The 25,352-nt window shown below is 43.8% G+C and overlaps 1 protein-coding gene across 2 annotated transcripts; it reads left to right on the top strand.

Annotated features, from left to right (window-relative positions):
- The first annotated feature begins 1,426 nt into the window (after positions 1-1,426).
- ITK (IL2 inducible T cell kinase) lies at positions 1,427-24,865 on the top strand. Of its 2 annotated transcripts, none has more exons than XM_054287951.1 (17): positions 1,427-1,597; positions 12,180-12,284; positions 13,278-13,359; positions 14,478-14,606; positions 15,220-15,260; positions 15,621-15,772; positions 16,207-16,272; positions 16,438-16,492; positions 18,635-18,714; positions 19,382-19,518; positions 20,197-20,271; positions 20,981-21,152; positions 21,818-22,034; positions 22,738-22,802; positions 22,887-23,005; positions 24,124-24,281; positions 24,794-24,865. In XM_054287951.1, the coding sequence occupies exons 1-17, from the start codon at positions 1,427-1,429 to the stop codon at positions 24,863-24,865; spliced, it is 1,896 nt and encodes a 631-aa protein (XP_054143926.1). The 2 variants fall into 2 exon arrangements, with proteins under 2 accessions (XP_054143926.1, XP_054143927.1); XM_054287952.1 differs by having other exon boundaries at positions 1,460-1,597; positions 15,220-15,269.
- Positions 24,866-25,352: the final 487 nt, after the last annotated feature.

Below are 25,352 nucleotides of genomic sequence, written 5' to 3'. Positions count from 1 at the left end.
GCTGTCCTGCACTCCTTCTTCTGTGCAGCTGCAAGGTCACACCCTTGTATTTCTATTTATATTCAATTTTCTGATATGACATCGTGCACATTTCTGCCAGCAGACTGCAAACCGCTTTGGCCCAAGCTACAGAGATTTTTCACCAAGTCCTTCATACCCTACAGTTAGTGTGAAGGGGAGACTAGAAAGAGTCATAGTCCTAAACAAGTGTTACTAGCTAAAAATGCAATGCTGTTAAAAATTATCATTATAAACTCAACTTTACTGACTCAACTTGAGTGAAATATTTGCTGATCCAGATCCAAGCCTTTTTGGGGGTAATTCACTGTTGCAGGCACAGTGAAATCCCTAAGTTTATCAGGGCATTCTACTGCAGTTTTTTGGTTCATTCATTACAAGAAAGGATCTTGAAGCATAATTTAAACCAGCAAATTCTCAAGCATAAGGAAATTTATGAGCACACACAAGTGGTCCCATATTTTGGAGGTGCAAGGTCTGGAATTTATCCAAATTGCTGCTTACACAAAGCTCAATTCCCAAAAACTCACATCAAATTCTGCATATTTTGTACACGTGTTCTGCATGAGGCAGACTGGCTTGTAGAAGAATTGGGAAATTTGGCCTGAATGTTCATCCTAATCTACAAATAGGTGTGAAATCCCCCTTGACAGCAGTGATGCTTTTTTAGGAGATCACACTCTTGTGTCATCTGACCACAAGAGTTTTTTGGTACTCAGTCACTCTGCTGAGAAACGAAATACAGGTTTACTGGACTTCAGCATGATAAATGTTAACAATATCTGATGCATCTTGTCTTCAGTAAGGCCACCATATTTATTTTTTAATTTTTTAAAAAATTATTTTAATTTTTATTTTTTATATATATATATAGGCATCAGCTGGCAACAGCTTCAGTTTGTCCTTGTTTCTGTCCTATGGTACTGCATTGTCTTAAGCAAAGTCTCTACAAATCTGTATATTAAGTATATTAAGTGCTGTATTTAAAATGTATTTTTATGGAAAATGCACATTCTTAATTAGCATTGAACAAGACACTCATCCTGTACATCCATGTTGGATGCATGCATTCATAACTGTATTACCAGATGAGCCAGTAGGAGACAGCTGTTTAATCATGCCACACCCCTTTAATTTATCCTTAATCATTGATTCACATCTACTGCATGTCCCTCAAGTGTTATTTTTTTCCACAACATTTACCTTAGCGTATATTTCAATGTGTGCTGTTCACCTTATGGCTTCAGAGAGGATGTGGTTATGGTCTGACAGAAAGGAAGCTTTGCTGTAGATGGGAAGATAAAGCTCAAAAGCACCTACGCTGCCTCTTGAACACTTTTTTTTTTTTTATTAACTGCCTTCTTTCTCTTGTTTCTTTCTTTGACGGAGCGCACAGCACAGAGCTCCCATGTCCTGGGAGGCAAACATTCTTGGCTCAGCCATGAATAACTGTGTGCTCCTGCAGGAACTGCTGATCAAGAAATCCCAGCAGAAGAGAAGGACTTCACCCTCCAACTTTAAAGTGCGCTTCTTTGTCCTGACCCAATCCAAGCTGGCTTACTACGAGCATCGCCACGGGGTAACGTCTGTTGTTTTTTCTCTCCCAGCAATGGGAGCAAGGATGAAATTTGATTAATGGAGGGAAGGATGATAATGGGAGGAAGGATGATCTTTGTTAAATTTTGTTAATTTTTCTGGTCCTTGCTACAGCACCGTGCCCTGAAAATTGGTCAAATGGGTCATTTAGAGCTGCTGATCAGCAGGCATTTGGTGTGAATGGAGGAAGACAGATTTATAGGAAGGATCTAGTTTTATTGAAGGAGTTTGGCAAGAGGTGTGTGTAAGAGCTGTGTGAGCCTGTGCCTGGCACCTCACATGCGGACAGAGGTGACCTAGAGAGGTGTATTGTGAAGGGCACAAGTGTACCCTGATTGTAACTGTGAAAAAATTATCAACAGATCTTCACTCTCATTCTTTTCTTCGACGCATGAGGCTAATGGCTGGTAGGAGATCCATCTAGCATTTTAAAATAAATTCAGCTGCCACATGTAACGTGGGGTCTTTGGAGCTAGCTTCAGATGGGCTGTGATGATGAGATCCAGGCTCAGGCCAGGCTTTGTTTCCCCAAGTTTGCATTTTGCTGATTTGCTAAATATGAAGAAAATTAGAAGTCAGTCTGTGCACCCCATTGTGTTTAGTGCTCTAGTGAAGTGAGAATTATTCCCTTCTATTTAGCTGGATGTTTGCAGAGCCTCGTTAGGGTTGTAAATAATCTTGCTTGTTTTCCAGCAGTCCCTGAACGTGCTGTTAATCCATTATGTTTAGGCACTGTTCCTGTAGGCAGGGAAGAACTGTGCTGCCTTGGATCCAGCACTGGCAACTTCAGACCTTCTGATCTTGCTCAGTTGCAGAAAATTAGTAGAAACAGAACCCAACAATAAAAGTACGATGTGCCCTCATATTTTATCACAACCTATTTGGAGTTACAAACCAGCTTTAAAGGTTAAAAGGTTTAAAGGCTTAACAGTCATTTTCACCTGCATGTCATTTCTCTCAAATATGCCCAATGAAATGTTTTTCTTGCTTATACTTTTCTCACCTCCATTTTAAACAGGACACTATTGATTGCTGCATACTGTGACTGTCAGTGGTTCGAGACTATCTTTGTCTGGTCTCCAAACTATTTTTCAAATGTCATTTTCGTAAGGTTTTAAATTCCATTATAACTATTCCACTTAATTATTCGGGGCTAAATTTTGAAAAGCGTTGAAATGATTTTGCTGTAGGTGTAGGTGTTTAGAAAAATGTTTGCTACTGGTTTTCTTTGATGCTTTCTGAGTCTTGATCTGCTTAACATGAATTGAACGTAACTCTGACTAGATACTTTTGCAGTAGGTGTCTTGTCAGCATCTTTAGGGACTGAAATAGTTTGGAAAATCTGACTTGGTGACTTTCAGTGGGGCACAGACTTCACACTCTATGTGTTCGTGGAAATTTTCCCTCTGAGTCTTCCAAAAGGTCATTTAGGTGAGATGAGGGTTTGAGGTATTATCCACTTTATTTTATATATTATATATTTCAAAATATACATATTATATATGTGTAGACATATGTAGGTAAACACGCATGTAACTTCAGAACCTTGTGCGCATTTGAGGCATGGTGGTGTATTTGTAATCACAGGGCTGATGTTCCATGAAATCCTGATTTTTCTTCTCACACAAACAGGTCTTCTCTCTCAAAATCAGGTTGTTACATGAAAAGAATTTGTCACAAAATAGAGAGAGAAGAATTTGTCCTGTGAAACACTCCCAGAACCGATCATTAGCCTCTTCAGTAATCAAAATTAGAGCATTCTGGTGAGACCTCTACATGGTCAGGCCATTGCTGCTCTGGAGAGGAAGGATGAGGGCAGCCCATGCAAGAACCATCTTGTTTTGTGCTCAGAATGGAGGGAACCCACACCATTTGAATTCCTCCCACAGTGGAGGGAGGATTCCAATGATCCCTGCCCAGCACATGGGCTGTGCCATTCCCAGGAGTGCACCAGGACCAGGCACCACGTGCAGGAGTTGAACTCAATGATCTGGTGCTCATTGTCTGCTGCAGTCCCTGGCACTGCTTTGCTCTGCAGTGCATCCACCAGGATGCTCTCAGATAATTTCTGGGGCTGGCAGAGTCAGAGCAGGCTGTCACCATTTGCAGGGGGCAGTTTGCAGGTGGCCCTGCTCTGGAGGTTTAGGGACACTGCTGACAGCTGGCTGCAGTGATGGGGAGCATCCTCAGGTGCTATGGACTGACATGGATGGGCCCAGCTCATATCTGGACTTTTAAAGCATGGATTTTCCAAGGGAGATCTCTGGGGATGTTTTCACCGTGGGTTTTCAATGGGTATTTTTAAGAACCCCTTACCAACCTGTCTGGTGGATTGCTGTACCCAGAGTTTTGTACCTGTACAGTTCCCATCTCTCCAGTCCCTGGTCAGTCAGTAACAACAGCCTGTGCACAGAGTCAGGTAAAACAACTACTGAACTGCTTAAAAGTTTGAGAAGTCCCACTGATTTCAGTTGGATGACACAAAGTACACACTTATGCCTTAAGCTCCGGTTTATGCAGTCTGCCTGTATTTAACAGGGTTTAACATCCTTTCTCTGCATTTTTAAACCAAAGGTATAAAACAACATTATTATTTTGTATGAGTCTAAAACAAGGAAATAAGCAGGCTAAAAGGCTACAGGGATATTTCTGCAAATGATACCCAAAGCTGTCAAGACAACTGACATAAAGGCAGGGGTTTTTTTGCAGTAACTGTAATGGCATTTTCACTGTAATTTTCATCTTTCTGCCACAGCTGACAGAGAGCACTGTTCTCCTCAGGGCCAAGCACACAGTGGCCCTTAATGTTAATGAAAGATATTTACATGTCTCATTAGGAGAATGAGCCCCCAATAACTGACAACAATAAGAAGCTGTGTTTTCTGGAATTCATTATGCAGTGCACAATGCAGGGCTGTCTTAACATAAAGCAAAGCCCTGATAACAGGCACATGTATTCAGCCCCCATCTCTGCTAAAAGACATCAGAAGTGCCTTTATTATAACATGCAAATCAATTCCAAGGGCAAAAATTATTTGTTTCAGGGTCTGATTTTGTAGCCACTGTACATGTGAGTAAACAAGCACATGGGAGTAATAATTTCAATTATTTCAATTAGTTTGATCCTCACAACAATAATGGATAATTCAGACACTGAAACTCTCAGGGTGCTGGTACACTTGCTGCTCTGCAAAAGCAGCAGAGAAGTGAATCCCTTTGGGGAAGTGTCTGGGACAGAGTTTCAAATATTCTTACTTAGATGCAGCAAAAGCACTTGAACTGGTGAATTATCTATACCCCCTCCACCCAATAGCTTATGGTCCTTGGTAAATCCTTCAGGCAAATAAATATTTTGAAATTTTATATCTTCATGCACTTTGGGGCTATTATTAGTCCAGCTGGTAAAGGCAGCAATGAAAGGCTCACCCATAAAAGGCCAAGTTCTTTTTTCATTTACATCAGTACAATTCTTCCTACACTGGTCAGATGCTCAGGAGGTCACTCAGAATGACTCAGCCTAGTCCTGGGCTCTTTCATTCCCATCTTTGATACTCACAAATAAAGATGGAAAAGATGGCACTTCAGTGGGCCTTGAAATCTGCTTTCAGTCTCTTGTTACATGAGAACAAAGGAATAAACTTGGCTGAAAAGACTTTTATCAGCATCCCAGAAATGCTCCAGCTGCTCTGTAGCATTATCTACACGTGGGGCTGCTTGCAGCAGTCCAGCTACCCATGGGACAAAAAGCAGTGCTTTGCTCCTCTCTGAGTCCAGTCCCTCTCACCTTCATTATTCTACACAGAATCCAACTTGGTTTTTTCCCCAAGACTCTAATGTAACAGATTAAAACTTTTCTTCTGAAGATATCCCTTCTGGTCTTCTTGTTAGAGTGGCCATTCAAACCATTTCTCATTGATTTGTGTATTCTGAACACCTTAGCAGGCCAAAAGGCTACAGGGACACTTCCCCTTAGCAGTCATGGAGCTGCAGTCCTCACCTAAAGGGAACTTATTTATGTTTTTAAATACAACCTTCCAAATAAATACATCTGATTAGATATGTCATTCTTCATAACCTGCCATGTATTTATTAACTAGTACTGTTTGCTTGCCAGAATTTGCAATACCACTTGTTTTCTGATGCATATCTCCAACTAATTTATTAATAATACACATATCACCCACAAAGAAGTCAGGCTTGGCATCTGCCTGCATCACCCATTTCAATCAATTTTTATACAATAAAGTCAATACAACCCTAAATAAGATGAAGATAAAGTGCAAATCTGTGACTTAATGTCTAGTACCTCTCTGAAAACTTAACAGGAATTTTGAATAATCCAAATTATATTATTAGAGTTGCTGGAGGATGAAGTTGATATTGTTTGTCACAATGTTTCTCGTTTCTATTGTGAAATCACAGAATCATAGTAGTGCTGGTTGGAGAGCACCTCTTAAATTCTTTTTTGCCAGGATAAGATCAACACTCAGAGCCGGACTGTCACCAACACCAGGACAGGTTGGCTGTAGCATTGGCTGGCCACTGCTTCAAAGCCAAGGACAGAGATTCCACATCTTTCATCAACCTAGTCCAGTCCATCCTAGTCAATATTTTTCTGGATATTTGCAAAGTTCCTGTCTGTTGCTGTTCTCACTCACGACTCCTGCAGCAGCATCCTGATTTGGGGTGGTGATATTGTCTAGACAGGATTGCCTTGAGCAAAATGCAGGTTCTCTGTGTCTGGCGTCTGTGGCCTTTTGAACTACACAAACATGTGGTAAAGTCTGGTAATAAAAATAGCTCCTTTTTTGCTGGAATAGCTAATTTTACCTTCCAGAATACGATTATAATAATTTTCTACTTGCCCTTTCTGTTCTTGCCCAGTTTTGTTCCTACTAGGTCCTTTTCTGTGTATTTATTAGTCTTTAGCTTTTGAATAAATATTTTTAATTCCTTCTGAGCAACGTTTTTGCAGCAAATGTCAGATACTTCCATTTTGTTTAAATTACAAAGCTCAAATCTTTCTTCTGTCAGAGAACATTGAGGATGTAGCAAAACCTTCAACCCATGTTGTCTTTTTTATCTTTAAAAAGGAAAGAACACCTCTTAATTTGAATATATAACAATAAATATGAGGCTTCCTAAAAGTTATCTTTTATTAGACTTCTCTGTTGTGGCCATTTTTTGCTCCCAGTGCCATTGACTTTGCTTTGTGTTCTAATCAACGTTGTAGCTTATTTTATTGCAATGCCTGCCTGTTGCTCTATACTCTTTCATCCTTTCTGGCTGTTTTTTAATTTTGCCCTTAAAGCTTAGATTTTTTTTTTTTCATGAAAAAGTGATGTCATATAGTTGATTTAATTTAGCTTCTTTTCTTCAACTGAATCCTTCATTCACTGCCATCCACTGCTTCTAGTCTTTGCTGGAGTCAAGAACAGCTTTGAAGAAGCTAATATAGTATTCAGGAGTTGTTCCATGGGCTTTTATGTAACATAAAAGGCTTATTTCCATCATATTAGAAAGCTCATTTGAAAGCCAAGAATCTTCCTTTTTTTTCTTCCTTTTTTTTTTTTTCCCTTCTGTTTTTTGATGATGGCATTGATTTTCTTGTCCAACCACTTGTGCTGTTGTAGAGATGGGCACCCTGATAGCCATCTTGGACAAGACTTGAGCCAAAGTGAATTTTGGAATTGGATTTGATGGGAATAAAAGGCTGGATTGGATCTATAGGATTGTGTAAGGATAGTAAATAGCTGAATGGAGGCATCTCAAGCGCCAGTTGCAGATGGTTTTGTTATTTAACACAATTCTGTGTATTCTGCATCAGGGTGCACCAACCCCTAAAACACCTTCATGTTCTTTAGATGTGAAAATAGCAGTAAAAAAATTTATTTATTCTTTTAGTTCAAGTTGAAGGACAAAATAGTCATGATGGACAGGTAAGACAGGCAGGCACATTAAGGGATTTAATTATCAAATATATGCAAAATACATTGGAGGTATTAAAATATAACACAACAGCCAGGGTTCTACAGAAAATCCCAGTGTTATTAATTATCATTCCTCTCCAACTTTCCTTTAGAACAGTTAGCATGGCAGAAAATGCAAAATCCCTTACAACTTTCTTTTTAAAATCTATTTCTTCAATTTTATTTTCAGATTCAAATTAAAAATTAGTTACATTGTTTTATTTCCTATAAGCCCCGAAACTATCAGTGTTCCTAATGTGAGAAAACTCACATTTTTGTGAGAAAACTCACAAAATATTGAATGAATATAGTGTCCAGGCAAAGTTGCTATGAATCCAGTTTTCAACAGTTCTTAATATCCTAACTATTAATGAGAAATACAGCACATTCCACAGATAAGGAATATGATAAGAGATAGAAAGAATTGTATCAACACAGTGTCCAAGGAGGTTCAAGTTCAAGCTCAGGTACTTTGGTTGGTGGAAAAATACTTTAGCAGGAGGGCTACCATTAAAAATAACTCCATCTTGTTCCAGTGGTATCTCATAAGCTTCTGGTTACTATTTCTACACCAAGAAATTCCTTTCCAAATTCTTTCAGAAGCTCAGCAAGGCCTGAAGAAAACTCTGAAAGGCAAGAAAGTGTCACTCATTGAAAAAGCTGACCGAGGCAGCTGAGCTCTCTGCCATGGGCAGTTCCACCTTACACAACCCTCCAAATCAGCTGCTGCCTCTGTTCAGGCTGAACACAAGCCCAGCTAGAGCAGAGAGACAGGGAACAGGTGACACAAGGTCAAAGCAAAGATCCTTCATCTACTTAATCACCAATTAAGAACTGCTCTTTTTAGTCAAGATGGTGAGTGAAAACAGGGAATGAACTTTGGCTCAGATTCTTACAAAAAAACCCAAACCCTGATGGTACAGAGAAGGTCATGAAATGCTTTCATTGATGGAAATATTTTTGTGGTTGAGCTTGCTGAGGACTGGAATTTCCTACCTTGCTCCACCCCAGCTATAAATCAGTTTTCCCCTGCCCTCCTGCCAAGGAGGCACTGCCAGCCTTGCCCAGGAGGGGATGCACAGGAGATGGAGAGGCAGGAGGTGAACACAAACACCATGGGCAAGGAAAGCCAAGCTGCAGCATGGACAGCCCTCAGCAGGGACTGCTGCTGAGCAGCCTGGGGCCACATGAACCTCTGATGGCTTGGTTTTCCCCTCACCAGAACAAAAGAAAGAAGACACAAGTTGTTATGCAACTTCAGAACCAAGCCAGCTTTATGAAGCACAGGGGGCTGCCTTCCTGTCTTTGGTCTCCTCCTCTGCTCCGTGAGATGAGGCTCTGCCCTCCCCTCTCCTCTCCCTTCCCTCTGCTCCCAGCCCTGGTGGCTGCACCTTTTGCCAGGGCCCTTTGATAAACACAGTGGGGCTCAGCAAACCTGTCAGCACCCACCAAGGGACCTTCAGCCCAAGCCCTCCCTGCAGAGCCTTTCAGCCCCGTATCTCACAAGATCTCAGTGCTTTGTGCAGCCTGAGGGTGCAGGGCCATGGTCAGGAAGTGTGATCACAAGCAGACCTGCAGCAGCCACTGATGGCTCCCTGCCCTCTCACCATGAGCTCCACATCCCTGCCCCTGAGCTGGAGAGAAGTGATCCATTTTTTGGGTGAGCTGCTGTGCTGGTGGCTGGTTTTAGGACATGAGAGATGCCAGGCAGCTCATTCCTCAGGTAGATGTCTCCTTGTGTTGCAGGGTAGGGCTGCGTCCATTGTCCCATGGTCAATTATCCCAGCATCTAAAGCAATCAGGGACCACCAGAGTCTTCTGGTTTATGCAGCAGAGACAAACCAAAGGATTAATCAATGAAAGAGCTCCTGGAGCCATGTGGAAGTACCAAAGATGAAGATATCAATGCACTGGGCTTGTGATGCACCTGGCTCCTTTCAGAGCTGTTCCCAGAGTGGATATATTGCAAATCTTGGACCAAAAGGAATAAATCAGGATGGGCTGATCTGTAGCATGTGTGCTTCTCCCCATGGCACAGCAGCCTGCCCTGGTTCTTTCCACACATGGCTCACAGCAAGACCACTTTCTGACCTCTTCTGATGCTCTTACTGACCAGCCAGCTAAAACATCTGCCCATTATACTCTGGGCAGACTGGAAACAACAAATGGAGATCTGTCAGCATGCTTTGTCTCACCCTTTTAGGAACAAGTCTCTGAGGTTTTTCAGAGGCCATTTTTAAGAAGCTTTTTGTCTCCCCTTCCTTCCAAGTGGCCCTGTTGCTTTTGTTGGATTAAAGTGTGGTCAAACATCACAAAAGCAGGGATATGTTTAGTTTCCAGCCCAGTTTCTGGGTAATGCCTGGTTTGTGAGTGGTAATTCCAGTTGTTTGTCCTGCTGGAGGACTGTAATTGCCTTCTATCAGCAGGGTCCCATCAGCTGGGGATCTGCTGGGCAGTGCTCTGGCTGAGAGATACACACCAATGTGCTGCAACATGAGATTATGAGGAGCTTCCATCCCTGAATTGTGTAATTAAAAGGAACACAGTGGGTCATGAGAGCTGCAGGGCAGCTGCACAAAGCTCCTTGAGAAGGCTGGACCCTGTCTTTCAGCAGAGTTCAGAAAAGCATCAACAATAACCAGTGTGCAGGGGAAGAGCAGAGCCTGTGCCTGGCACAGCATCGCTTGCTAAAGCCTCAGGGGAGGAATGCATGTGGGTAAACCCCAGGACTTCAAAGGAAGGAGATGAAGGAGGGTTCAGCACTAACAAAATTGAAGGTTTTTATAGGATATAAATGGCTTTGTGCCTCATCAAAAGGGTAAAAGACTGTGGGGTAGAACAAATGATAGGGGAGGTTTTGAAGAACAGACAGAGGAAGCCAAGTCTGAAAGAAGTGACTAGATAAGAATGAAAGGAAATAAATGGTGAAAATGGGGTGCACTAAGGCCTTCTAAGGCTTGCCAGCACTCTTGGGAGTTAATTGGCATTTACATTTAGGGGTGCTTTAAAGCCTTGGGTTTATTGATTTAGGAGAATCCCACACCCCAGAGAGCTACACAGGCAGATGTCTACAGGAGACAGTCCTGGCAGTAAATCCAGAGACACTGGTTAAACTGCAAGCAAATACAAATACAAACCACAAATGCACCAGCCAAGGCCAGCAGGAGCAATGTGACACCACGCTGTAATAATTTTCCTCTTTTGCCTCAAGTCCAGTTACACAGAGGCAAAACACCCAGCCAGTCGTGCAAGCATGAGGCTTGGGGAGCCCCAGGGCCTCTCTGTTTTGAGGCTGTTTGACAGTGCTCTGTGGCAAACCTCCCCCCATCTCCAGAGGCAGGAGCCGCTGCCCTGGCTTAGGCTGAATTTAACTCTGAAAGGGGCAGAGGAGCAGCAGTGGGGCTGGCACAGTGGTGGGGATGGCTGCTGCCAGGGGGCAGAGCTGCAGGGCGATGGTGACAGAGGGGAGAAGGGACAAGAGGGAGCTGGAGGGTGTAAAACACAAAGAGTTGGGGCCCAAGGGAGGCTCAGAAGGCTGCCAAAGTCTTGCTGAGTGAGGGATAACCTGTGGCAGGTACAAGGCAGCAGCTGAAGTTCAGGCTCTGTCCTGCTGGCAGTGTTTGGAAAAGGAAAAGCTCTGCAGTGTTTTGGTGCTCTCAAACCTCACTGATTTCCGTCACGCTGTCCCAAAGCTGAGGGGAGGCACAGCTAGTGCTTAATCCCTGCTGAAAATGAATCAAAACAGGAAACCAGCTCACTCTGAAGAGCAACCTCATGTAGGGGATCCTGCAGAAGCACCAGAGGCTGAGCCTCAGCTCCACTTCCACCAGCTGCCCTCACCCCTCTCTTGCAAAAGAGTGCCATGGGATGAGGATTCCACAGGGAACAGTGTACACCAAGGCAGCTGGGATCCATGAATGCCTGCTCTTTGTACTCTTTCCCCACTGCCCATGCTGTTATTTGGGTACCTGATATACCCAAACACCAGGTGAATGAAAGCACAGCAGAAGATGCCAGAGAAACAGCTTTGCTGGCAAGTTTTTGAGGATAATATTTATTTCAAAATTCCCTGTTGTTTTTTTCTTAGCTGAAAAGCCAGACGAAACAAAAATAGAGAAATGTTGTAGTTTTTGGAAGACAGTTACAGTAAAAATTTACATTTTGGATTAAATGAATAGTTTTGAAATTCTCAGTACCCAAACTTTTTAAATAAAATATTTATTGGTTTATAGCTTTTCAGTGAAAAGCTGAAAAAGGGGTGTTAGTAAACTGAAAATTTAATGAAAATAGTTCTTTTTTTGGTTAAAAAGGGATTTCATTTTGCTGGAAGAAAAAAGTAAAAAACTGAATTTCAAATAGAGGTTTTGACTGGTGCTGAGTTGAAATATATGTATGTGCATATATTTATGTGTATGGGAATACATATAGTGATGCCCAATATAAGAATTACTCTTTAAATTTTTAATGTCTTACATAATCAGTTAATTTGCTTCTGCTCTATTAAAACTAAATCTCCCACAGCCTAACAGTCTGGTCTAATTATTCACTTAATCCACAATCATTAGCCTCAACTAAGTGCTTTTCTCTGTCTTTTAGAAAAAAAGGACTTTGAAGGGTTCAGTGGAACTTTCCAGGATTAAATGTGTGGAAATTGTGAGAAGTGACATCATCATTCCCTGTCAGTACAAATACCCTTTCCAGGTGAGTCTGTCTGTTGACCATACAGAGAGAGACATCACTTAATTTTGTATTTCAGTAGCATTTCCTTCACAGTGCAGTCGTTAATGAACTCAACACTGGGTTCTTGATCAGAACCTCTACTCCAATTTAAATAATCAAAAGTCAGTGAGGTTCTCTTGGTTTGAAAAGACAGGTGTCTGCAAAGGAAGGCAGGAGCCACCCCTGAAATGGAAAATGTAAAACCGTCCCTCTGAATTGTTATAATTTTGAAATTAAGGGGCCTCTCAGGCAAAGGTATGGGAGCAGGAATAACAATTCTTTATTAGGGAAGCAAAAAAAAACCAAAACAATGCATTAATACCAAACAACAGAGTCAGAATAGGACCTGACACCCTGTGTGTCAGGGTGGTTGCACAGTCCCATTAAATGGTGGCTGCAGCCCTCCTGCAGTGCCAGCTGTGGTTCTGCTGGAGCAGGGATCCTGTAGAAGGGTGGAGTTTTGCTCTGAAGGTTCAGGGATGCTAGAGATTGGCCTGGTCTTCCTCAGAATCCAGTGGGAAAGGGCTGCTCTGGGAATGCAGTGGGCAAAGGCTGCTGTGATCTTCCAAACCTCAGATTATATCCAGATAGGAATTCTTGGCTCCTCCCCCTGGGCGGAGCATCTCCCAATGGGCTGATGGAATTTTATCAGCCATGCAGGGACACTCACTGGCCCATGAACAGAAGAGATCTCCTGGAGGGAGGATGGGTTGTGGAAGAGATAAAGCAAACTGCCCAATTAACAGAAGATAACTGCCCCATCAGATAGGAATAGAACACACACACCCATGTCCAACCCAAGACAGAGGTCAAGAGCTGCATCTGAGCAGCCCCTGCTACTGCACTTCCCATCATCATTTGGCACGTAGCTTGTTGGTAACAGGGCTGCTGCCTCTTCCCTTGGGTGACTCCCTTGCTACCAGTGCATCTGGGATTGCTTCTCATGGCTGGGTCCTTTCTCTTCCCCCTCTCCAGATTGTCCATGACAGCTACATCCTCTATGTGTTTGCCCCCAACCGCGAGAGCCGGCAGAGATGGGTCCTGACGCTGAAGGAAGGTAAAATCCCCTCTGCCCTCCCAGCTGTGGCTTATGTCTGACCAGCTTTATGACAAATAATGCAGAGAAAATGAGCAGGAGGAGTCAGTGTCTCCAATCTCAGCAGTCAAAGTGTTTATAACTCAGGTAGTGGGTTATAAAATTGAAATGTTTGTAAATCTGGTGGGTGTATTTTCAGCAGATTTTTTTTTCAGGGAAATTTGGATGTGGGATGGTTTATTTGAGGACCTTAATGTCTGTCAGTATCTGCAGGGAGGTGCCAGAGGATAGACCAGCCCTGTTTGATGGTGCCAAGCAATGGGACAAGAGGCAATGGGCAGAAATGATGCCCAGGAAGGGTGTGAGGTCTCCCTGCCTGGGGATATTCCAGAACCATCTCTCCCACGTGCTCTGGGATGACCCTGCTTGAGCAGGGGGGCTGGACCAGAGACTCACTGTGGTCCCTTCCAGCCTGACCTATTCTGGGATTCTGTAATTTGTGTCTTTCTAGAATAAACTCTTAATAAATGACTGTAATTTGAGGTTTCTTCTTCAGGAAGAGACGAGGGTTTTCCTATGGCTAACTTTTTTAAATAATGTTTTCTACACAGAAAAATTTTCAGGTCTTATTAATAGGTTTTTTTGGTTAGGTGACAACCTTGTTAGAGAATCATGATTATTAAGGAACATTTTTGTGGGTAGCTTTCATTTCCTGTTCACCTCCTGAATCGTGCTGTGGTTCACTCACATGGTGCTGCAGTAACCAGCACTGGGGGCAGAGACAAGCTGAGTGTTTGGTGTGAGGAAGGTGTCAATTAGTTACATAAAAACTGCAACAGGCTTCTGTCACAGCTTTTTTCTGTTTTACAGCGCTGCTGCTGTATTGTTCCCCCTGAAAACATTGTGCCTGAGGGAGATATTGTGAAGTTCATGCAGTCACTCTTGCAATCAGTTATTCCCCTACTCCAAGCTTCTGCTTTATCACCTCTTCCCATTCAACATTTGTAGACTGTCCCCTCGTTTGGACAATTCTTCAAAGAGCACATTATTTCCGTTTAGTTTTAGATGACTTCTAGAACGAACGTGGATGCAAAGAAATTAATTTCCCCCTTTCTTTTTCTTCCCCCAATGTTTTTCAGAAATCAGATACAACAACAGTTTGGCTTCAAAGTGTCATCCAGACTTTTGGTTGGATGGCAAGTGGAGGTGCTGTGCTCAGACAGAAAAGATGGCAGCTGGCTGTGTGGTATATGACCCCACCAAAAATGGTAAGGGACTTGTTAAGACCATCCTGACATGGAAAATATTTATTCCTAGCAATAGTAGAGGATTGAATCTCTTTTGTACAGAACATCAAAAAATATTATGATAGATTTCCATAAAGAGACATATTCCTGGCTTCTTGGGATGTTCTGGCTTATCTTTTATTGTATGTGGAATTCTTTTTTTTGAATTCACATTTTCCTCTGTGTGATGCTTGGTTTTGGAATGAGATGGAGAAGTAAGAACTTGATCAGCTGTGGTCAGTCAGTAAGCCAGAACAACTTTCTCGAGATAAATGCATTCAAGAGTGCATTTTAACCAAACCAAACAAAACCATATTTCCTCTGTGGTTTCAATGGCCAAGCATAATCTTGAACACAAGTGGTCAATCATTCTTCACCAAAGAAACATTCACCTTGTATTTTTTACCTTGATGCCTTAACTAATCTGTACCCCAGTTTCCAAGCCCTGCTGAGACTCTGTGTAGTTGGCAGGTCTTGTTCTCAAAGCTTACTGTTCAGAGGGGTTGTATCACCTGTATAAATTCATTGCATTGGTGGTTTCTCCCTTCGTTTTGTCCTCACCTACTTCAAATTATCTTTATTGATTTCTTTTCAGCCTCAAAAAAGCCTCTTCCTCCCACTCCTGAAGATAACTGGGTGAGTGCAGTGATGCTGTCCTTAGTGCCCTGCCCTGAGTGATTAACTACCAGTGGGGAATATGTCCTTATTAATGTTCACCACAGTGCAGTGACCTAGAATTTCACCTGTGACAACATTCCCTGGATATTTTCTGTGCAACTGAAATTTTTGTATGAAATTCATTGTTTGAAAGTGCCAAAGATTCGCTTGCTGCCACCACACTCCACTAAATGGACTGGGGTGCTTTGAGGCTTTTAAACCCAGGGGGCACCAGTGCTGCCAGGAAAATACCACCTTAGAGAGCATGCCACTGCTTTTTATGAAGATTAATATTAATATGAATGTGACTGTGATGAGCCTTTTGCCTAATTTGTGCAGAAACTGTTGCTGGATCCAAGGGAAGCAGTGGTCATAGCCATATATGACTATGAAGCCCAGAACCCACAGGAGCTGACATTACAGTATAATGAGGAATATTATGTGATTGACAGCTCTGAGGAACATTGGTGGCTGATTCAAGATAGGAATGGGTAAGTCCCTTTTCAACAGCCAGTGTGAAAATCCTTTCTAATTCCAGTTTGTTCTCCCATTAACATACATGTTTATTCCCTCTTGTTCAGCTTTTGCAAAGCATCCTCTTATTTGCAGGGAAAAAGTGATGGAAGGTTATTTATGGTAACCTTCTTCCATTTGCTGTTGCTTCAGGCAGCTGAAGAAAAGGATCTGAAAGTTAATTTTACAGCAGTAAACAATTCAGACTGATATTTGCAGTGATACACAGGGGGGGAAATCATGAAACTCTCCAAGTTTAGAGGCACAATCAGCTGTTTTCTGATACACTCAATACATCCCCACCAGCACTTTCATCATGCAATGAGCAGGCAAAGCTTTCAAGGCTGACTCCTACAGATGCAGAGAAAATCCTGTCTGTCAGCACACTCACACTTGTCTTGCCTCTCAACAGGCATGAAGGCTACGTGCCCAGCAGCTACCTGGTGGAAAAATCACCTGAGAATCTGCAAGTTTATGAGTAAGTTGTGCCTGTGTTTTTCTTGCACCCTGGATGTGAAGCTACAAGCCTCAGATGCCCCCAGCCCAGCTGACATTCCACCCTGGGGATGCTCCATTCAGGAGCTCCTCAGGAGAAACTTTCCTGGCCTAGAAATGCTGACTCTGAGTCTTTTGATGTTTTCAGGTGGTACAATAAGAACATCAGCAGGAGCAAGGCAGAAACACTGCTCAGGGAGGAGGTAAACCACTGTTATCTATGGGGTGGATGGGAAATAATAATTAATTAATGACAAATGGAGCCTGCAAGGGCTGCTGTGTGTAAGAGAGATGAACCCTGGGTTCCTGCTCTGTTTGTGCCCTTAGTGTGTGATGTGAGATAAAGGACCACCAGCACACCTCCCTTATCCCCCTGTTAGATGAGCATGGATGGAGCTGTGCCATCCAAACACACCCAGTAACCGGGACTGGAGGAAAACACTGCTTCAGAGCACTGTGCCAGCTGAAAACTGTGATTTTAGCTCATCTTTTCTGTCTCTGCAGGAGGCCTGTGGATGCCAATAGCTTTCTGAAAATCTAACCAATCTTGTGCTGAAGTATTTTGGGTGAAAGCCAAAAGTATGGCTGTGGGTTTTGTTTTGTTAATTGTGTGTGTGCGTGTAAGCACACATCTTTAATTTTTCAGTTGAGCCAGAGTTTTCCAGTGAAGACTGTACTGAAAATACAAAGAATAACCTTCTTGTTCAAATTTTCCACACAAACACAACCTTAATTTTTAAATCTGCTCTTACATTAACAGGTGGCCCTGTTAATAAATACAAATAAAATGTTCCTTCCTGGAACAGTAGTATTTTATGGAAATAGCAGCACTTTTGTGCTGTTTTAAAAATTCTTTTACAAAGTACTAGAGAAAAAGTCCACACATGGTTTAGTGGTCTTATTTTTTCTTTCAGTCCTACCAGTACAACTTTTCTGTGGTAACCAGCCCCATGTGGCTGCAGAGACTTTGGTTCAAAGCCTTGCAAGCCTCACAGAAACGTGGCCAGGTTTGTGAGTGATCTTTGGCCAGGCTTGGTGTCAGCTGGGAACGGAAGGGCAAGAATAGAGCTCAGAGTGACTTGGGCAGGATGCTGCCTCCAAAACCTGCCCACCTCCACTCCTGAAGCTCTCACTGTGTGTGATTTAATGCTTCTACAGCAGCAGAGAGACTTTCTCAGAGCTCTCCTGTGCCAGATATTGTGTGGTGCAGATGTTGTGCAGACACTGAAGGGTGAACCCTGGAAGTTCACAGCTCAGCAGGCTGATCCCACCTGGGCAGGGCTGCACAGCCAGCAGCTCATTCCTGGGGATGCAGGAGCAGCTCAGCCTCTGTGTTCAGCTGGAGCTGATCAAAGCTCGAGGGAAGGAGGCCCAGGCAGGGTGCACTTGGTCGATTTACTCTGCATCAGCTGTTGTGGGTGGGTAGAAGACATAAAATGGAGGAAACCTACTATGTAAAGCAAAGGAGGAGGGAATGAAAAAAAATCAGGCACTTGGGATGCCAGAAAATCTTCTTTATCTCCAAACAGAAGAAAAATGTGAGGTTTATTACCAATATATAGGTCAGTATAGCACATTCCAGCCAAACTGTGATGTTAAATCTCCTTTGCCATCTGATCTATCTGGGCCAGTGGGATCATGCCCTATGAGGCATTTTAGCATTCAGATGAGTGGAAAACAATTGCAGTGAAAAGTGAAAAAAAAAAAATTGTTCTGTGAGTGCCAGACTGCAGGAGGATTGCTTTCTTACCCATTTATGTTTAGATACTGGATGACTGGTGTACCTGTGAAAGGGCAGGATCATGTCCAAGGTTTTCCAATTTGGGCTACATTGGTAAATGATGATTTACACTCCCATATGGATTCTCTGGTGCTGGATAAACTGTGATTTGTTCTGTGGCTGCTCACTCCACAGGGAGCACTCACAGGGGTTTGCCTTTCCACTTGGCCACACATTTCATTGAACATGTGTTCTGTCAGATAGGGCTGAGGGCAGTCAATGGATTCAGAATTTCCAGAGGAGAGATTTGGAGGGACAAAGAGGCACACCCACATGTACTCAGCACAAGTGCCTAAGTGTCATTTCCTCTGAGAGCTCTGAGAGGAAGCTGAGGTAAAAGCACCCAACACCCAAGAGAGACCTGCAGGCCCTGGGCAGCCGCCAGAGCTGTGCATGGAACACACCAGGCTCTGTCAGTGGGGTGATGCCTCTTTATTTTCCTACATGTTTAGCACATCTTCATGACAGGGCTGAAATAAGCACAGCTTTGCCCCCAGCCTACTTCTTTTTTTTTTTTTTTTTTTTTCCATTATCTCTCTAACCAGTTTTCTTTCCTTTGTTCCAGGGTAGAGAAGGGGCCTTCATGGTGAGAGATTCGAGGCAGCCTGGCATGTACACAGTCTCTGTTTTCACCAAAGCATTGAGGTACAGCTGAGCTCAGCAGCTTTTCACATCAATTACATCAATGAAATGGCTTCTCTGAGTGTGTAATCTCTGTGTAGTTGTTTTGGCATTATAACGAGAGAGCAGAAGGCTCATGAAAATGATAGAGGGAAAACACTTCCAAAAAAGGCAGAAGAGTCAGCTGCCAGTCCCAAAGTGTATTAAAGGCTCCACTTCTCCCTGAATCTAAATATGTGCCCATAAATAGATTTATGTGCCCATAAATCTAAATGTGTCCAACCCTTTGGACATCACTGGGGTTGTCATTCTGATGGCATTGTCCCCTGAACTGAGGTGTCAGTGGGATCAACATGGACTCACCAGAGATGGGTAGTGCAGGGCAAGTGAAGAGGTCTCAGTGATGGGGCAGAAAGTTGTGTTTCACAAAGAAGAAGCAGAGAAACTTAGCATACAACCTTCTCTTATCAGGAAACCTCAGCCTTCCTCTCGAGATGAGACCTTCTGCCAGTGAGAGGAAGAACACACAAATACCCAGAGTTCATTAGCAACTGCAGCTCACTCCTTGCTCTTCCCCCATTCTATCTGGGGGAAGCTTCCCCCCTCTGCTCACTTGTTTCTGTTTATACCCCAAATCCCTGGTTTTTTACTGCAAGCTATTTTCTCTCAAAGAAAACCCCCTCTTTTTCAGCACGGACAACAATCCTGTTATAAAGCATTATCACATCAATGAGACAACTGACTTTCCCAAGAGATACTACCTGGCAGAAAAGCACGTGTTTGACTCCATCCCTGACCTCATCAACTACCACCAGCACAATGCAGCAGGTGAGAGAGGCTGAACAGAGATGTTGCTGGTTTGCCAGGTGACTCTTTTGAATGAAGGACTCCCAAGGAGCTCTGTCCTTACAATGAAGTGTTAGATTGCTTCACTTTTTCTCCTACTTATTCTGAAATGGGCATTTCAGGCCAGTTTCCAGCATTACATCCTCATCTGGTTGTCCTTCTAAGGCTGACCATGGCCAACACAGATGTCATAATGACATATTATAGAGAGCCGTGGGGGTGTATCACTGCTGCCAGGCCAAGCTATCTGCTGGAATTACACTGCAGGGCCTTCTGGAGGTGATCCATCCCTGGGCTTTGATTTGACACAATGTCAAGGACATGGGCAGTATCCATAACCAGACATGGTGATTTCCATCCCTACAGTCCAGGAGTACCAAGGCAAACACTGGGCTTCAAAAATACCCTATAAATACCAAGTATCATTTGGAAATTCATCAGAGTTTACAGAAACTCAAAGCTCTGGAGGTGAAAATGGGAAATAACCTGAAAGCGCTCAGAACTGGCTTCCTTCTCTCAGGCAGGAAACCAGAGCCTGCACAGAGGTTCAGCTGCCCTCAAGTGGAGCTGAGAACTCAGTGCAGTAAATCTGCACCTCTGGGGTGGTGGCAGCCAGGCTGCCATGGCTGTGCAGTAACAGAAGTGTCCCCGTGTCCCCAGGTCTCGTGACGCGGCTGCGATACGCGGTCTCCTCCTGGAGGAAACAGGCCCCCATCACCGCAGGGCTCAGCTATGGTAAGGGTCTGCCATCACTGCATGGGAATCACACTCCTGGCTGGATGGGTGGGTGATCCTGCACATCCCCACGGGTATTGAGGAATATTTGTGTGGTTGCAGCCACAATAAATGGCTTTCTTCAGGTCTCTGTTCACCAGCTTCTCATCTTTGTCATGGCTGTTGATAAAGGACTGAACTGATCATGCAGTGCCTTGAGGGAGGTGATGAGAACCCCAGGGTCTCACAGAAGTCAACATTCAATACCAAAATGAATGCTGAACAAAGGGGATGGAAATGGGAGCACAGAGTAATTTGATGAAAGTTGAGTGTCTCCTGAAAGATGCCTTCATTTGAATATTGTTGTCAATAGAATTTTGCCGGTATCATCTTTATTGTAATTCTTGGAGACTTCAAAGCAACTCAAGCTTTGAAGAGACTTCAAAACTCAAGCCCCATGTTGTGCTGCACATAAGCATGGTAAAAACAATCCTCCCTGAAGAACTGGATAGGCAGGACAAAGGAGGGAGAAAGGGGATGTTGTTGTTCCTACCCTTGAACATGACCTGCAGCATGGACTAGTCAAATGAGCTATCAGAGGTCAGACAGGCAATTTGAGGGAGAGCCAAAAAGTCTCACTCGGAGTCCTGCCTCAGTGTTTAACCCACAAAAGCTTTTTGTTTGTCATTCTACTGCTCAGTCCTTACTCTTTCTCCCTTGCAACCAACAGGAAAATTGGTCATTAATGCCTCTGAGCTCACCCGTGTGCAGGAGATTGGCAGTGGTCAGTTTGGAGTGGTCTACCTTGGCTACCTGCTGGACAAGACCAAAGTAGCCATAAAGACCATCCGAGAAGGAGCAATGTCTGAGGAGGATTTCATCGAGGAAGCCAAAGTCTTGATGTAAGTGGTAGATTCACCATGACAATCACACCCTGTGGGATTCATAACACTGAGCAAAAGTCAGGAATCTCAGTAGGGAATTCAAACTTGGATTATCTGCTGTGCATCTTAATAGTAAATAGACTGGTGAGCTCTGGTGGATACAAAGGAGGGCAATTCAAAGTGTAGGTGAATTACTGTGCTTCTAAGTCTGTCCATATCCAGAATGGTCTTCCAGATCTCTACTATTCAGGAAGGCAAGGAAAATTGATGGTGCATTTTGGAGAGCAAAGTGGTTTTTCTCAGAAAAGATCTCTTAAAACTTAAGTACAATTTCATTGAAAAGCCGTACCTGTAAAATGTTTTGCTTTGCACAATTGAATATATTTGTCTTTTGTTTTATTGACTTTTTTGTATTTTTTTGCATTTCCCTTCCCATAAGACAGCCAGAAACTGATTTTAGTTTTGTTTGAATGGTTTTTCCAGTAGAAAAATCTTTTGGTGACCACTGCCATTAAAATGGGATGATATTTAGTCCTTGGTCTGCACATCTGCAAAGCTGGCCTTTGCAGTGAGCTGGGAGCAGCCCTGTGGCGTAAATTACTGTACATAACACACTTGCTGTAAGGATAGCAGGCACTGAGCCTATTTCAGCCTCTTCCCCACCCTCCCTCCTTGCCCCACAGGAAGCTGTCTCACCCCAAGCTGGTGCAGCTTTATGGTGTGTGCTTTGAGGAGGCTCCCATCTGCCTGGTGTTCGAGTTCATGGAGAACGGGTGCTTGTCCGACTACCTGCGGAGCCAGCGGGGCGGCTTCTCCAAGGAAACCCTGCTGGGCATGTGCCTGGATGTGTGTGAAGGAATGGCTTACCTGGAACAAAACTCTGTCATCCACAGAGACCTGGTATGTTGAAGCTTTATCCTCTCCTGTCTTCCTCAATTTCAGCTTCCACACTCCTCCTGCCTGTCTGTTTAGAGGGGATCCTGTGTCTGCCATCACTGCAAAAGCAGCACAAATTCTCTAGGGGAAAAAAAAATCCAAACAAGCCCTAGAGCACTGATCACTGATCAATCTATTCCCTTTAACTGGTTTTGGGAGAGAAGAAAAAAAAACCATAAAATTTGTCTTTTTTTCCTGAGCGGACTCTCTGGCTCCCCAAGAGCCACAGTACTGACACTCTTCATGTCTAACATCAGTGAAGATGACAAAAAGACCTGTTCTAGCACAAATCATGTATAAACATGCACTGATGATAAAATAGTTTTAATTAAGGGGTTTTCAGTCAAGCTCCATCAGTCACTGCTGCAGTTTCATTAGGCATGCAGTGACTGTGAGTAGCTGTGGCTATTTTAGGGTCTTGCTCCACCCTTTCTGGGCAACAAGGGCCTGTCAGAGTGGTGCTTGAACAGCTTTTCTGGCAACAGGATCATGCTGCAGAATGTACAGAAAGCATGAGAAGCTCAGGGGTTTGTCCTCTTTGCATGGCACAACGTCACTTTGATGCTCCTTTTTAAGCACAATCTGCTCTTCCAGGGTAAAAGCCCCAGAGTGGCTGTGACAGGGTTTTAGCTCTGACCTGATGCCTTTGCACCTTGTTCTCTTGCAGGCTGCCAGGAACTGCCTGGTGGGGGAATCCCACGTGGTCAAAGTGTCTGACTTTGGGATGTCAAGGTAAAGGCACTGGGGCTGTGCACGGTCCCTTGGGGCTGTCACAGGATGGGGAACTCAGCATTCCCCCTGCTTTTCCTCTTCCAGGTTTGTCCTGGATGATCAGTACACCAGCTCCACAGGCACCAAGTTTCCAGTCAAGTGGTCTGCCCCAGAGGTTTTCTCCTACAGCAACTACAGCACCAAATCTGACGTTTGGTCATTTGGTAAGGAACTCTTGTCAAAATGGAGAAAATTCAACAGCCCCAGCTGGGAAAAACAGAGGGCTCAGTGTTCAAGTAAAGTCCTCAGCACTGCATCCTCCAAGGGTGTGTTGCCTAAATAATGGCTTAGAAAAGCAACCCTAAATCATTCAAGTGAAAGAAAGGGAAAAAAATCAAACTACCTAAATACTTCAGAACTCTTCAAATATTGCCAATTTAATGTATTATACCTGTGCAACTCTATATAAAATAGCAAATAATGAACTCTGTTTCATGCTGACATAGCAGGAGTGTCCAAGAAAAACAGAGTCACTGGAGAGGAGAGGAGAGGAGAGGAGAGGAGAGGAGAGGAGAGGAGAGGAGAGGAGAGGAGAGACATTTAGGCACTCCATCTCTCTGCATGTCACTCCTGAGGCACTGATGCCTCACTCAAACCCTCTGCCCTCCCAAGTTTGCTCTGCTGACTCCATTTGCTTTATGCTGATCTGAAAATGTTATTTCACTGCTCACACTTCTCACCTCATTTCCTGCTCCACAATGCATTGTTTGACCATTTGTGTCCATTCTTTGCTCTCCCTTCTGGACCCTCACAGATAAGGGCACTGCTGTGTGTTTTTGCCCAAAGCCATAACAAAGGCTGTGGATCTGGCACACTCACGGGCCTGGCCCCTCTCCAGCCCACACAGTGAATGGGGCAGTGTGCTGCGCACAGCTCACAGTCAATGGGGTGCCACTCAGCCCTGGGGCCAGCAGTAAATAATGCAGGATTATAACCTTTGCTAGTCTGTGCCTGTGAATTCTGTGCTTCCCTTGCCCTTTGCTGGCTGGAGCTGTGCACTCCTGGGGTGGGCTGTGAGCAGCACAGCAGGAGCTGGGTGTTCATGCCCTTCACAGATTTAACAGAGGGAGGCTTCAGAGAGCACCAGAGATCCTGGCTGGCATCCTCAAACTGTACAGCTGTGTTAGGGCCTGGGTTTTCAGCTCTCTACTGAGAATCCAAGTGAAAATGCTTTTCCAAGTAACTGAAAAATGTTGAGATGCAGAGAAGAGCAGGTGGAAAGTGGCCCTGCTGAGGATTTTATTTGCCTCTTTGTGATTTTTTTCCTGTTTGGTTGCTTTAGGAGTGCTGATGTGGGAGGTGTTCAGTGAGGGCAAAATCCCCTATGAGAATCGCACCAATGCAGAAGTGGTGGAAGAAATCAATGCAGGATTTCGGCTCTACAAACCCAAGCTGGCCTCCAAGGCAATTTATGATGTGATGAGCCACTGCTGGAGGATGGTGAGTATTGTACTGGAGAGCCCTATTTCCCAGAGAAAATAACTCCCTTCCCCTTGGCTTTAAGGAGGAGAGAGACTTGAGCACTCCACATGCTAACAGAAGATAAAATCCTGGAGGTGAAGCACTGCAGCTTTCATCTGCACTAGCAAGCAAACTCTGGACTCTCTGCCTTTTATTTGACTTCACTGAGAAGCCCATGCAGTGCACCTAACTCAAGTTAATTCCACAGTTTCCTTGCTAAGAAAGCTGTGGATCTGTGGGGCTGAATTTGAAGGGGGGTAAAAATGACAGCCAAGCCATTACAAGGTACTTAGTGTCCACCAAGCCAAATTCACTGGTAATAGAAAACAAACATTGCACAGAAGGAATTTGGTTCTTCCAGTGGCATTTTCTCTATAGGGGTAGATTGTATTTTTGTTAATACTCAGTTTCTTCCCAAGGTTTTCCTTGCAAACTTTGCCATTCCTCTCCAGCTGACATTAATGTTCTTCTCTTTTCTCTCCCTTGCTCAGGCGAAAGATGAGCGGCCATCCTTTTCTCTTCTGCTGTTTCAGCTGAGTGAAATCTCTGAGTTTGATGTGTAATCATGGCACTGCGTGCTCAGCACAGCCAAGAGAGTTCTGAGAAGAGAGAAGGCTGGATTTTCCCCAAGAAAGCATTAACAGGAATCCTCTCACCATAAACACTTGCCATATGCCTGGGGAGAAGGAGAGGGCAGAGGCTGGTACTTCCAGACAGACAAGATATCCCCAGGCCTTCCAGAGCCTAGACAGACACAAGCTTTGGTTTGGCCAAGAGTGTGGTTTGCATCTTAAAACCAGAAGTGACTATTGAGCATGGATCCTGAACCACACAGTCCAGCAAGGTGTTTCTCCTGAAGAGACAGCCTCAAAATTTAGAGATCTGACATTGCTGTTCTATTTCTGTGAACTCCCAAATGAAGGTCTTCCCTGGAGGGAGATTAAAAAAAAGTTTTCTTTAACTGAGGAGGAATGTTTAGGCATTTCCCTGGGTCTCTAATTCAGAGTGGGCTGGACCTGAAAGCTCTGAACAGGAATAAGCCTGGGAGAC

This window comes from Melozone crissalis, unplaced genomic scaffold, assembly GCF_028551555.1.
Source record: "Melozone crissalis strain CALT ecotype California unplaced genomic scaffold, PUWL_Pcris_2 ptg000061l_1, whole genome shotgun sequence".
NCBI lineage: Eukaryota > Metazoa > Chordata > Aves > Passeriformes > Passerellidae > Melozone > Melozone crissalis.
This window is presented reverse-complemented; position numbering and strand designations above follow the sequence as displayed.